At 43.4% G+C, this 15,251-nt stretch overlaps 1 protein-coding gene across 3 annotated transcripts in view; it reads left to right on the top strand.

Annotated features, from left to right (window-relative positions):
* Window positions 1–1,644: 1,644 nt before the first annotated feature.
* The window catches only part of GPAT2 (glycerol-3-phosphate acyltransferase 2, mitochondrial), a 36,536-nt gene continuing 22,929 nt past the window's right edge, over window positions 1,645–15,251 (top strand). For 2 of the 3 annotated variants that reach the window (XM_072148913.1, XM_072148912.1), the window contains exons 1-8: window positions 1,645–1,788; window positions 4,992–5,077; window positions 5,637–5,750; window positions 5,834–5,907; window positions 6,662–6,772; window positions 7,111–7,251; window positions 7,362–7,461; window positions 8,942–9,081. In XM_072148913.1, the coding sequence (XP_072005014.1) occupies window positions 5,033–5,077; window positions 5,637–5,750; window positions 5,834–5,907; window positions 6,662–6,772; window positions 7,111–7,251; window positions 7,362–7,461; window positions 8,942–9,081 (725 nt within the window). In that variant the 5' untranslated portion in view covers window positions 1,645–1,788; window positions 4,992–5,032. The remainder of the gene's footprint in view (window positions 1,789–4,991; window positions 5,078–5,636; window positions 5,751–5,833; window positions 5,908–6,661; window positions 6,773–7,110; window positions 7,252–7,361; window positions 7,462–8,941; window positions 9,082–15,251) is intronic. The other variant, XM_072148914.1, reaches the window with a different exon arrangement.

Here is a 15,251-nt window from a genome sequence, read left to right as displayed (position 1 = left end):
TCAGTAGTCACAGTCAGCGCAGGTATATTGTTATTTTGTCTTCTATTGTGTTGTACACTTGTATGAGCTCGGGCAGCTCATATTATACCAGCAGCGACACCTATGCCATACCATTTATTCACATAGATCCCCAACTTTGCGCCAACGTCCGCCCTCTGTTCAAAACTTAGTACAACCCATCTAAATGGGATTTCCAAGTTAAACAAATGTTTAAACAAAAGATTAACACATGCATGACCATCCTCTGTCTAGCAAGTTCACCCCGACCCATCTCATAATGATAATCTAATGATCATCATTATGAGATGGGTTGGGGTGAACTTGCTAGACAGAGGATGGTCCTCCCTGTCCATGGTGGCTACTAAGGCCTCATGCACATATAGCGACACATTTACTTACTCATCCAGCGGAGTTCACTGAAAGTTCATTGTCCGACAATCATGCACATCTGCCGCGATTCCCTAAGATCGTGCGCCCGATATCCTGCATGTATCGCTTCCCCGCTCAGGTCCGACAGAGTTCACCTTCTTCTTCCTGGTGCATGTAAGTGCATGGCTTGCGACACAATTTGAAAGTTAAATCCCGCACTTAGTCCGAATCAGTCAGATCATCCGACGGCCTGTTTCCTGATTTCTGTCGCATGGAAGCACAATTAAGCCAAAATCACAAGCCGTGCAATCCCCAAAAACGTCGGGTAATCCGATGGAAATGCGATCCGCGGACCCATAGTAAATAAGCCCCATTGTGCTTTCGATTCCTCTTTCGAAATGCCACAAAAATATCTGCATTTTGTGATTCGTTTTCAAAATACAATGACAATGTATCATGTGAATGTGGTCTTAGCATTTAACCCCCCCCCCAAAAAAAAAAAAAATAGTATGGTCCTTGCCTTCTGTTTTGCAGTTACTGTTTAAAAAAAAAAAGATTGTAGTTTGAACAGATTTCCGGACGGATCGATTAAAGTATCCGTTTTTTATCAGATACATTACACAGATCCGTTGCTTTGCGTTAGGGTCAGCGAGCTTCTGCTTTTTTATTAACTTATAACCATCTGGTTTTTTTTTTTAAACTGGGTCATATTGGTAAGAGATGACATGTTTAAGGCTAAATTCACACTACTGTTCCTTCCCTCTGTTAATAAAGTAAAGAACGGAGGAAAAACGGATCACTTAAAATCCCACTGACATCAATGTAAATGTTATGTCATCCATTATGGTCAGTTCTGGCAGGGATCCGTTATCCATTAGTTTTTTTTGGAACAGAGAAGAAGTACTGCAGCCTCCGTCATTTTTCCTGGCAAAACGACACATGGATAACGGATCCCTGCATAAACGGAACAGAACGGATGACATAAAATTTTATTTGATGTCAATGGAATATTTAAGTGATATGTTAAACCTCAGTTTATCCTGCATTTCTTACTTTTTAGACGCAAGGAAAGAATGGTAGTGTGATATGAGCCTTACCTGTGAAATAAAAATAAAATAAGTGCATGTGGTTATAAACGCAAGATGTGAACACATCCCAAAACTGCAAGCAAAGGGTCACAGCACATCAAGAGAAAGAGAGGCCACTGATGACATATAACTGCTGTATATTCTCACTCTGGAGAAACTACAACTATGACGTCATGATACGACCCACAGCAAACTAGGAGAAAACTTCATGATTACTGTCTACCAGTGACGTCAACAGGCTCCTCCTGGGAGCGGCCGGGGAACACTGCGCATGCGTCCTCCGTTCCACACAGCCGCATTACGTCAGCACTACCCACCTCGCGTGTGTACGGTAGGTACTAAGCGCGATTATTATGTCACTGGTCCTGGTTGTTGTGTGACACTAGTGACCCTGCCGTACTGAGACTAGACAAATAGGAGACGCTGCGTCAGTTTCTTTTTTTTTCAGAAAGTTTTTCTGGTTCACACTAGGCGGTTTTTATCCTAGTCACCTGACATCGCAGCGTTTCTGTCTTTTCATTATTATTATTTTCACTCCAACCCTTCTAGGGGCCAGGGCTATGTGGTTGTGGTGTATATAGCAGGGCTGTATAAGACGCTGTTCACACCTGCACTTACCGCACAATCCTCTGGGTGCCGGCTCTGTGGTTACATGGGAGATGGGGGGCCTGGAATTTATTGGCGTTTTCTTGCTCCATTACATTAGAAGGTATAGATAATGGATGGAGACAAATGATTGAAAAGTTATACTCCTCCTGATTTTACTCCACTGGTTTGGGCATCAAAAACGGCATCTGAGAAACTAAACGTGTGGTCGCACTCTGAGGCCGCGTACACACACCGCGTATGAGTTGTGGTAACAATCATGAACCGCAATAACAATCATCTTCATTTCTATAGCGCCATCATATTCCATAGCTTTACATATCATATGGGCCATTTACATATATAATACTACATTACACAGTACAAACAGTCATATGGAACAATAGGAGAGAGGGCCCTGATCACAAGAGCTTACAGTCTATGAGGATGAGGAGGTGACACAAGAGCTTACAGTCTATGAGGATGAAGGGGTGACACAAGAGCTTACAGTCTATGAGGATGAAGGGGTGACACAAGAGCTTACAGTCTATGAGGATGAGGGGGTGACACAAGAGCTTACAGTCTATGAGGATGAGGCGGTGACACAAGAGCTTACAGTCTATGAGGATGAGGCGGTGACACAAGAGCTTACAGTCTATGAGGATGAGGAGGTGACACAAGAGCTTACAGTCTATGAGGATGAAGGGGTGACACAAGAGCTTACAGTCTATGAGGATGAGGAGGTGGCACAAGAGCTTACAGTCTATGAGGATGAGGAGGTGACACAGGAGCTTACAGTCTATGAGGATGAAGGGGTGACACAAGAGCTTACAGTCTATGAGGATGAGGAGGTGACACAAGAGCTTACAGTCTATGAGGATGAAGGGGTGACACAAGAGCTTACAGTCTATGAGGATGAAGGGGTGACACAAGAGCTTACAGTCTATGAGGATGAGGGGGTGACACAAGAGCTTACAGTCTATGAGGATGAGGCGGTGACACAAGAGCTTACAGTCTATGAGGATGAGGCGGTGACACAAGAGCTTACAGTCTATGAGGATGAGGGGGGGACACAAGAGCTTACACTCTATGAGGATGAGGGGGTGACACAAGAGCTTACAGTCTATGAGGATGATGGGTGACACAAGAGCTTACAGTCTATGAGGATGAGGGGGTGACACAAGAGCTTACTGTCTATGAGGATGAGGGGGTGACACAAGAGCTTACAGTCTATGAGGATGAGGGGGTGACACAAGAGCTTACAGTCTATGAGGATGAGGGGGGGACACAAGAGCTTAAAGTCTATGAGGATGAGGGGGGGACACAAGAGCTTACAGTCTATGAGGATGAGGGGGGGACACAAGAGCTTACAGTCTATGAGGATGAGGGGGTGACACAAGAGCTTACAGTCTTGATAGAAACGCTGATGCGATCGGGCCGCGGCCCGCCCCGGTGGGTGCGGCTTGGTCAGCGTTTGCGTTTACAAACGCAGCCAAGACGGCACGTCTGACATCACCCTTAGGCCGGCGCCACACGTAGCGCTTTGTCTGCGCTTGCGACCATGGTACAACTCCTTTAGGGTGCGTTCACACGTTTTTCCGATGCAATTTTTGAAGCCAAAGCAGGTGTGGATGATAATGGGTGAGAACATATAATTGGGAGATGCTGCTCCTACTCTTTTTTTTTTCACTCCACTCCTGGTTTGGACATCAAAAACTGCATCTGAAAAAACTGAACGTGTGGACGCAGCCTTAATGACTATTAATTGTAACAAGTGGAAAACCCATATAACCACTACATGAGGATACAGATGCATCACCTCTCACAGAAGATAGCAGGACTTCGGGTCCTGTTGATGCTTGGGTCAGCACTATGGTAGCGTTCACACACACGGTTTGTGTTGCGTTTTGAAATGTGATGCAATTGTTGTGAAGTGGGGTGTATCCCGATCTACTCTGAAATAATTGCGATTGGTAAAAAGCACCATGTGATTTGTTTTGTTTATATGCAAAACACGTGGAGCTTGTCCCCAATCACAAGTGTTTCCATGGAAAGGTGTCTGTGATTGGGCTACCCCTCTCGCCAGCACTTCCATTTAAAAGTTCATCAGTAAGATTTATAAAAGCCGGAATTGTACAATTATTCTTAGGATAACAAGCTGATCATGGGGGTCCGACTGCTGGGATGCCCACTAATAGCAAGGATGTGACCCCCTGGGCAGGGGTAACATAGGGGGTATACATACCTTTGCAGCTCCTTGAAACTGATCACTGGTGGCAGATTAGAGAACAATGGGGATGGGGTAACACAGAGAAATGAGGGGAGAAGCAGAGAAATTGATATAAATAAATGAAGGGTCAGAAATAAGTGGGGTGGGGGTATTGATAGCTATGTAGATGCAGCCTGTACAAATTCAGAGCATGGAGATAAGAGGGGGTAAACCAAAATGTCTGATAGCCAAGACCCTTTGTGATGGGTAGAATCAGATCAAATTCTTCTGGGGGCCCACCGTACATCAACGCCCAGATAATAGACCCTACCAGCCTTCATAATGGGTTGTCTTCTATGGGGTCCAATATTAGGTTGGATCCTGTGGTGGGCTAGTACAACCTTCCGCACAAGCCCCCTGATCTGACAATACTGTACTGGCCCCGGATCTGCTTGCCTTGTAACATATCCCAGGAATCCTGTGGAACTATTGATTTGTATAGGGATTCCGTGGCTTATAGGATGTGGTTAGAGCAGTGCTCCACAGGTTTTTTGTATCTTGGGAACAGGTCGTGTTGCGGTGACACTGGGTACCATAGATGTCCATGGCCATACAGTCGAGTGTATGAAGCTTGTACAAGACTTTACCTTTAAGTTCAGACAGTATTTCCTCTATGTAAAAGACATACCGGTATATCATTTATAGATTCCACATTTGTATTTTTGTTTTTTTTCCCCTAGAGTTGGTGACTTTATGGGTAGATCTCTTGCAGAATTGGAAGATGACTTCAGATGAATCCACAAATCCGCCAAATGGAAAGACCATTGTGAGTATTGAGCTACAAGTCTTTTCTTTCCACTACTTGCGCTCGTATTTGTATTGTATGTATTTTTAATTTATTTAGCAAAAATAGTAAATACGGACAATGGGTTTAGACCAGAGTCGTCCATGTTTGTGTGCGTGTAGCTACAGACATACACTATACATCACTGGTGCAGGGAACACGTGTAAATACCCTGTGCCTGATGTCTGGCCACAGGAGGTAAACTTTAGATAGCTCTCTCTATTGGGTAATGATTGTCTGTGCCCAGTGCTCTGCTCGGTATCAGACTGGGTCTCCCCGCTGTGTTTTCTGTTGTGGTGTTGTTGTGATTACTGATAAATTGAGGTGGGACTGCTGCGTTTTTCCGTCATTTTCTAGTAATGACTGAAAATAATATGGCAAAACCTCAGCCTACGCTATGTGCCGGCATAGCATACACCTGTATAAGGCTGGTTTATTACAAGAGTTTTCTATCTGTCGTATACATCATCATAAGGTGGACATGATATAGGCTGGTGGATAACTTGTTTTGTTCGGTACTTTTTTTCCTAAACCTTTTTAGAGTCGGATCTGTCCCATTGGATTAGGGCTTAAAATAGAAACAATACATCCTTTCCAAGGGCAGTATAGACCATATGTGGGCCAACCCTGTCAGTCCTGTAATCCAAAAAGCATGGTGAGTAACGAGTCATAAGTGCTGATTTATCACAGTCTTCTTTTTGTCCTTTTTTTATAACTTTGTGCAAATATCATCTGCAGGAGAACTTCTTCTATAAGAGACACACACAGATGGGATTTCACAATGCTATCCGTATAACTGAGGAGGACAGCCGGTGCAGTATTATATTCATTCCTTTTATTTAGTTTATTCATTTGGATATTAAAGGGGTTTCCCACGAACTAAAGATGGGCCCTATCCCGTTGATAGTGCCTAACTTGCTGATCAGTGGGGTCTCAGTGCTGAGATGGAGAAGATGCTCCGTCAGACTAATGGAGAAGACGGCCGCGCATGACCATTCTGCTCCATTAGTCTCTTTGAAGCTGATATAGATCGCCAGGCGTACCTGGTGAGTTGCTGGGTCGGAAATAAAAGTTGGATGGATTTGAGGAGAAATCAATAGTGCACTTACACTCTCCCTATCACCACCGGAGTTGTCTCCCACCCTTACAAGGGCGGTACCATTCAGACTTGCCCTATGAAAGATCAAAAATACCCCCCACCCTGATGCATTTCTTCACACATGGGATTCATCAGAGGGTCTACATCAGTGAAATGTGGACATTAACAGATACAGTGGCCCCTGTTATGGGGTCACTAAGGGGTACCAAATGTGCAGAGTGACTAATATAGTGATAAGTACTCTGCAGCAGGGCCCAAGTGAAGTGGCCACACTCATGAACCCTACCTGGTCTCTAGAGATGTCTAGAGGTTCAGTACCGTACACTGCATATAGTTGTGATGCACTTTGTGGAAGAACACAACCATGATTTTCTAACCTTGGACATCCCCTTTAATGTTTAGCAGCACAGATATCTCTTAGAAACATTAAAGTTTCCATTATTCTTGATGTCTTTCCTAACGTGTAGGTATCGTGGCTGGCTAGTCAGGAGATTATGCCACGTCGTCTTTATATGGGGAAAGCGATCAGATCAGGATTTGTCTGTAGAATGGTCAGAGAAGATATGGAAGCACCCCAGGTAGTGTCACTGTAGTGCATGTGTGGGTTATTGTTAAAGAAGTATTATAAGGTTGTTGACAACAGTCTACTGCTGTTTGAAGGGGCCACATTTACTGTTTTGCAACTTGTGCAACCCAAAAATTGCATGTAGTCTGTTAAAATTACATGAGGTTAAAGGAAAACTACTGTTTGGTTTTTCAATAAAAATGTTATTTGACCAAAATAAAAATTACTTGTGGTTGGCTGATACCAGTGCAACTTTCCAATTGCTTTAGCAGCTCGGTTATACTTGTGTTGTATTTGTAGACTTGTCCTATATTTATATTCTGATGTCTGCGATGGTCTTTTACGTCATAGAATCCAATCCACATTAAAGAAAGAGAATGAAAGTAACGATAAGCCGATGGCTATTGCAAATTCTCCAAGCAATGAAGGCTACAAGGAGGTGCTGAGGATTCTGGGGCACATTCAGAAATCTCTGTCACCGAGTCTCATAAGGTAGTTGACCATCAAAATAATTGTCAAATATGTGGAGAGGTTTTCTATTTTGTGTCTGCTAAAGCTTATTATTTCTCCATTTTGCATATTTTTTCTTCCGTGTCTTCTAGGGTAACTCGCTGGATACTTGTGAAATTACTTAACCGGCTTTATATAAATCTACAGCTCCACCATGGACAGGTGGCCACGCTGAGAGAAGTAACTGCTGCGGTGAGATGTCTTTTTAGCGAAGCGCTTTATATGTCGCTGCTACCATAGTGGCTTTACAACCTTTTAGGGTTCACATGAAAGATTTTCTTCATTGATTTTTTTCTGAATCAATAGGAGGCCCCCAGTGTTGCAAAGATGCAACTTGCAAGTATAAAACGCTGTCACTGAGGCGTGCCGAGGACATCTGTTCATACCACCAGTATCATAGAAGTGGTGTTCACAAGAGGAGCACACATACAGTAATAAGAGCAGCTTAGAGCTAGCCCCCTCACCTGTCGGAAGTTCCCATGGACAGTCCTGAAAGTGTCTGCCATCAGGTTACATGCAGTTCCTACTGATAGAAGGGGAAAGTTTACTCGGGTAAGCACAACATGTGTGACCCTATTAGAGCATTGTACTTACCCTGCTAGACTTTCCCATTTGTTGGCAACCCAAAAAATAAGTAAAATCTCATCCACTGTGTTCCTACTGTGAAATAATTGTGGGTTAGTCACTGTCTGACTATCTTTCACACTACGTTAAATGTTATAAAAAGTCTTAGGGCTTACTTATAGATATAGATACTTATCTTTTTAAGGGTTGTATGTTTTAAATGGGTTGTCAAATAATATTAAATCAATTAAAGGGGTTTTCCCATAAAAACAAGTTAGGCCCTATCCTTTGGATAGAGCCTAACTTGCTGATCGGTGGGGATCTCAGTGATTGGACCCCCACAGGTCACGAGAACGGATGTCCAATGGGGTTTGATGTCCCATCACTGAGACCCGCACCGATCAGCAAGTTAGACCCCATCCTATGGGTAGAGCTTAACCTGTTTTGTAGGAAAACCCCTTTAAAGAAGGAATGTCATAAAATCACAAACCAGGCATTAATCCCCAATAAAATGCTACATAGCTCTGGAAGGATGGGGTTCCCTTCTATCATTGTTCTTTCTTCCTGCAGCAGTAACGTGTAGCACACCTATTGAATTGTCATGAGTCATGTGCCAGGGAGTTTATGTATTCTGTATATTACGGTGTATTGTGTCAATGGTTAAAGGCATTTCTACAGTTTCATCAATAAGTACTGTATAAAGATATTGGTGGTGTTCCATCAGAAAACTGGCGCACAAGTCCTGAAATAATTGCAATTATTTCCCATTGCATCACCTCCACAGCAAGTGGGTGTGAAGGCAGCATGTCCGCCATTGTGGGGCTTTCCTGCACCACACCTGCGCACTACATATAACCTGCTGCAAATGTTCAGGACTGTATGTTCACAGGCTATAGCACAATTTTACTCCCCGCATGGGGGAGGGGCAGGGTCTCCATCATATGCTGGCGCACAGAGCTTCTTCTTGTGATAACTTTTCCTCTCCTGATCCCATAGGTTCTGGCGGACAGACCTAGCGCTACATTTTGCACGACAATAATATCTACTAAATCAGAATGTGACCTTACTACAGTACAATTAACGTATTGCTCTTTTTTTACCCCCCCAGTGTCCAAAAACACCACTTGTCTTTCTCTCCGCTCACCCGTCATGGCTGGATTTCTTTCTTGTACCTTTCATTTTGTTCTCTCAAAATCTTCGAGTGCCTCGTGTTGCCTGGGACAGTGCAGACTGTTCACCATTGCTCAGGTAAAGCTGTTCCCCCCTTACATCTGTATTCTGCGGATGATCTCACAGTACAAAGACAGCCCTTGATCAGTCTCGTCCATTCTCTTGTAAGAACCAGCAGGAGTTATTGGGATTGTGTGGAATGTAAATACTTGAAAACTGTAAAGTTCTCAGCAAAAATCCATTAGCTTATTGGAGATTTGTAACTAGTCGGCTTCTAAATTGGAGGGCATTTTATAATCAAGGCTTTAATTACCTTCTAAAAACGATCCCGACTCTGTAGTCCCACAGACCGGAGGCTGGTGAGGGCAATACGAGGGTCTATGTCTAATAACCGTTAGTTATGGCTCACTAATAGAGCTGTGAGTCGTCCTCCTGCCGTTCAGATGGTTTGTACATTGTATACATGGATGTGCAGAAGTTTTTGCCTTCTAAAAAGAAAAATAGCAGCAAGGGCTTCTTCATTCACACTATTGCGCCTGCCCAGTACACAAACTCTAGCGATAGGTGATAAATAAGCCGCCATTATTCCTTCCAGATCTCCACAATTTTCAGATAGGAGCAAAGACTGATTGTCCCTGTGCTGCAATGTATATACATACATAAATATGCCACCCTAGTAAATACAACCGAGATTATATGGAGGAAGTGAGTGGTAAATGTTAAGATGTATCATGGGAATGGTGAAATTCCTTTCATTTCCTTTCCAGTGTTGTAGTTATTTATGTCTCTTTACATGTATATATGTAGTTAGTTTATATCTCTTTAGATGTAGTTTGATTTCTTACACTTACCAGACTGTATAGATCTGCTACATCCCACCACACCAGTGCCGGACCCACGGTCTGCTTATCACATCACACAGAATTATTAGGGCATCTGTCAGTGCTCGAGTCACATGAACTCAAAAATATGGCCCTGTAGGTGATGCCTCCTGCATCATAAGGATGTCTAGGATGAGAATTTGTGTCTGAATGCAGAGAAATTATAAGTATCATTTGCCTATATATAAAACTGAAGTTTTCACTGCATTTATACCACAAAATATGGTCTAAGAACTGACAAGATTTCTCTTAAAGGAAATCTACCATCAAAAATCCATCATGATAAACCAGGGACACTTGGGCTATATTCACACTGCCGTTGCCCGCCCGTACCGTACCGTAGCGGGCAACGGCAGTGTACGGGGAGAGGAGGAGGAGGTGAGCGCAGCTCACCCCCGCCCCTCTCCATAGCAACCTATGGCGCACGGCGCCGTATTACGGGAAAAGATAGGACATGTCCTATCTTTTTCCCGGGTACGGAACGGTACGGTGCCGCACGTGTGCTGCACCGTACCGCTCCCGTAGGGTGCCGTGCGCCCATAGAAGTGTATGGGGGACGTATATCGGCCGTATATACGTCGGCCGTATATATGTCCCCCATACGTTCATGTGAATGTAGCCTTACTCATAGATCCAGGCACCAGGACTGTGGTAATCTTATATGTGTTATCCATGGTCTCCTTACTTCCAATATCAACTTTTAGTAGAACAGGAGGAACCGCAGCACAGCCAAATGGACAGTGTGCCACACAGCCAGTCTCCATTCATCTAGGGTGATAGCAGAAAATAGCTGAGCTATATAGCAGGGGGACATGTATAGTATGTATAGTCTTTTGTATCTTTTTTTACTTTGTTCCCCCCTTGGAATATCAAAACTTTAAGTCCAAACGGATGATAGAGGAGAAATTCTGTGCTGGAATTCAGAGCAGAATTTGGAGAAAAGTCTGCACTGAATCCTCAAATTCAGAGCAGATTTGACACTTGGTTGAGATCAGGGTATATACTCTCTGCACATGTGTCCATTTTCTCAGTAGGAGAAAAACAATTTGTGGCCAAATCCTGGCCGCAATGAATCCACATCCATTACAAGATTTGAGAATGTATTTACATGTGCAGGTAACCTAAGAAGGGACTGTATTGTCACCCTCCATCCAAATCAGATGAAAGTACACAGACTCATTCTAGAGCCTAATTACAGCACCAAGGAGACCCATGGAAACCTGGGAAAAATTGCTAAGAGAACAAACAAAAAATAAGCTATTAGCATCCTTTTAATAATATTGTAACAGAAAAGATTCTTTATATTTTTGTGTATTGTTCTCTTTTATACCTGGATTTCAGACTTGGCTAATTACTTGTGTATTGAATATAAAATTGATCAACATAACATTACATTAAAAAACCAAAAAGACTGTGTTCCTCCCACCTCACAGTGTAGCTAGTTACGGGCATCAGCCGGTGGCCCCTTGCCTGGGATCCGGCCATTATTGTAAGATGTCAATAGTGTGGGCTGTGTTCTCCTAATATTGATCCCTGCCCATACAAGCTGCCTCTGCTATGGTCGTGGACTTTACAATAAAGCTGAATAATGCCGTCCATGGTAAAAGACTTTATCATGTAGTTGTTTTTGTTTTTTTGCTTTGCTCCCATTTTGTGAAATGTGGGCGCAGATGGCGTTCCCAGGTATCATCGATCTTCTTGAAAAACGACTTTACGTAGAGTTATCGCGCTATTTTTTCCGGTTTATTTGTGAACCGTCCCAGTTTTATTTTCTGTAATGATATAATGCCATTGTTGGAAATGAACTTTTATTTGTCTTTATTAAAATTTCCCAGCTCATATTTCATAGATAATCAAGTTTAGTGGTGAAATCTCAGCCCATTTTTTTTAATCAGTGCAAAGAAAAGTTCATCTTTTAACAATTCCTGCTGAACAACTGATTGGTGAAGCTTGAAGTTGTCTTTAGTAAAGAACAAAGGATTTTGCATTATGCAAAGTATTCCACCAGACGAGAGCCCTTTGCTTGTTTTTGGTCATAAGTCAGCGTAAGGTTTTTATTTCCGTAAGGTTTTTAGTTCTTCCATACGGTAAAATTTGCAACGGCACCTGGGGCCTCTCGGGCACAGAAGGCGGGGTACTCGATCAACATTTGCAGGAGGGTCACTGATCTGGCCGCTATTTGTCAATAACGCAAAAGTCTACGTTGTAATCCAATGGACCCAGGAAGTATGGAGAGCAATGAGCCATCAACCTGTAAGCCTGTTACTGTATGGAATGCTCCACGCACCCCGTCCCAGAACGGCCAAATTTTACTACAGGACCACCAAATGTGAAGCATATCTCCTCGTATTGTACTACACCCCCAGTACGAGTCTGGGACTGATGGATAGATGGAGTGGATGAGGCCAGGAACTCAATACCATCTGAATATAATTTTTTGATTACTTGCTTGCACAGAGCAGGCCGAGGGGAGTATTTGAGAATAGAGGAAGCCCTTCTGCCAGTCCTCCGGAGATATCGGTGCAGCTAGTTCACACCCTGATCCCAAAATACATGGCAAAGCCGAGTTGTCAGATTCATGAATTAACCGACTATATACTTGAGACCCTTCGTGTTCTAGGGGTAAAGAAGAACTGAATTGATCCCTCAAATACAGTTAAAGATTCTCTATAAGCCACCTGTGTACTCGGATGTCTAAGAGAAGAGCACAGCTGAGAATATTCTAACCATGGGACTTTCCTGCCCCTGCTTTGGAAACCCAGCTCTCATAGGACTGCAGGAGATCATACGTACGAACATCAATTTCAGAGTTGTGGGTAAGAAGGTTATCTCTATGAAGGGCGGGTCAAGGACTATGGAAGTCAGGATCATTGAAGAATGGTGGGAGAGGGCTAGGAGGGCAAGAGAGAATATGTTGCTTTATAAGCCTTCAGTGTAAACCAAGCGAATAGTTTGGTGGGCTCAGAAGAGGAGAGACTCATCCGGGATATCCATTGTAGTAATCGCAAAGATATGTGAAGACTAGCTTGTTCTAGGGCTACCCACTGTTTCAAGGCAAAATGATAATGCTAGTCTAGTAGCCTCACAAGGACTGAAGCTCGAAGGTACTTTCAAGTCAGGCAAACCCGCTCCCCCGTCCAGTTTAGAATGTCTCAGGAAATGCAATCCAATTCTGGGTCGGGACGTACCCCATATGAAATGTAGTAAAGCGGTCTGTGGTGAGCGGATGAAAGAAGAAGGAGGGACAATGGGGACCACTTGAAATCTTTAACCCCATAATGCAGCCAATCCACGACAGATGCTTCTTCTTATACGCCACAAGGTCTTTGAGGGTACGCTCCAGAAGTGGCAGGTGTAGAGGTCAGCATGGTCCAAAGGGACCTGTATCCCAAGATGCTTGATCTCTTTAGGTCTGAAACAGGAAATTGAGGCGATGGACCTGGATGGGAGAAAAATGTTTAAAGCCTCAGACCTGTTATATTTCATCTTAAAATTACTGAGATACGTAGATACAAGAGGTCATCTGTGTAAAGTGCTACCTTATATTGATGGGAGCCTACCTGGATCTGGGTTGTTAGGAATGGTAGTCACCAGGAGATCCATCACTATAATGTATAGAAGGTGAGATAAATGGTATCCCTATCGAGTGCTATTGCAGAATTCGATCAGGTCAGACAGGAACCCGTTGATTATCACCATGACCGTGGGATGGAAATACAATGTTGCAAGGGCCCATTACCCAGTTGTCTCAAGGTGGCCTCCATGAAGCCCCATTGGACCCGATCAAAGAAAAGTGGGTGTCAGGCCTGAGCATAAGCATTAACAAGAAGGTCTTATTGAGATTATCTTTGGCTTCACGGTCTTTAATGAAGCCCACCTGATTGTTGAAGATTGTGGAGATGTGGGGCAAACCTATTGGCCACAATTTTGGAAAATAACTTTTGCCTACATTTATTGAAAGTAGTTCAAACTGCACTAGGTGCAGTTTGTCTTACTAATGTGAACAGTGCACCAGATTATTTGTGCACAGTCTTTATTAATCTGGCACCCTCTCACTGCTCGGAAAGTGTGCACCAACTTTTTATTGGTTGGTGCAGACCCTTTAATAAATGTGGGCCTTTATGTCCTTGTTCTGAAGGAAAATGGGCCTATCACTGGAAGGGTGTAGTGGATCCTTATCCGTTTTCTGGACAACTCTAATGTGAGTTAGCAGGGATTGCTGATGGAATGGGATCTCCGGCGATATGGCATTGAAGACCTTTTGTCAGAAAGGGAGCTAGTATATCTGGAAAGATCTGATTTGGGGGAGATAGGTAACTCCTCTCTGTAACTCCTCCTATTTGTTCGAGTGTTCATATAAGTGGCTCTTAAATCTCCTGCGTTGTGAGAGATATTTTTGGAGTCCCTGACCACCACCAAGTCAGCAAGCACTTGAGGAGCAAAGGAGTGTTTGTGTTGGGTTTCTAGGGAGTGTAGACGTTGAAGTAGGGCAGATAGTTGGGCAATTTTTCCTTTTTTTTCATCCTAACTGATCCGACTCCTGAGGAGGCACTTAAGTGATTCCTGTTTCATGGGGAAGACAGGTCTACGACTGAAGGTTATGCAGATCTCCTTGGATAGGACCCAGCTGTCTAATAGGGATGGAACCTCTACTGGAGAGACTGTCTATAGCAGGATCTAGAGTAAGTTCCAGTCTACCCCTACAATCAGGGTGCCCTTAATAGAAATCTGACAGCTCAGCTCAGTACAGGTGGTCCCCTACTTAAGAACACTCGACTTACATACGACCCCTAGTTACATACGGACCTCTGGATTTTGGTAATTTATTGTACTTTAGTCCTAGGCTACAATGATCAGCTGTAACAGTTATAACAGGTGTCTGTAATGAAGCTTTAGTGTTAATCTTGATTCTTATGACAACCTAACATTTTTAAAATCCAATTGTCACAGAGACCAAAAAAGTTCTGGCTGGGATTACAATGATAAAATATACAGTTCCGACTTACATACAAACTCAACTTAAGAACAAGCCTACAGACCCTATCTTGTATGTAACCCGGGGACTACCTGTATATCCTCAAAGCCAAGACTGGGGCTTGGTACAGGAGGAACATTGCTGCAAAGGTAAAAATCAAATCTGCCCATTTCCAGGATCACGCGCGGCAGTGATCTATGAATAGCAATCGAAACCCCTTTGGAGCAAGATCCTGTACTCTAAAACCACATGTTGAAGTAACGATCTTTGATTGCAGGGGTGTGGCCTGTCTTGAAATGCGTCACAATACCTTAACCTTCTGTCTATGCATGCAAAAGAAGATCTGAGATTGTTTCTGCTGAGTGTTCAGTTCCCTAGAATGTCGGCCGGGG

This window comes from Engystomops pustulosus, chromosome 4, assembly GCF_040894005.1.
Source record: "Engystomops pustulosus chromosome 4, aEngPut4.maternal, whole genome shotgun sequence".
Taxonomy (NCBI): domain Eukaryota; kingdom Metazoa; phylum Chordata; class Amphibia; order Anura; family Leptodactylidae; genus Engystomops; species Engystomops pustulosus.
This window is presented reverse-complemented; position numbering and strand designations above follow the sequence as displayed.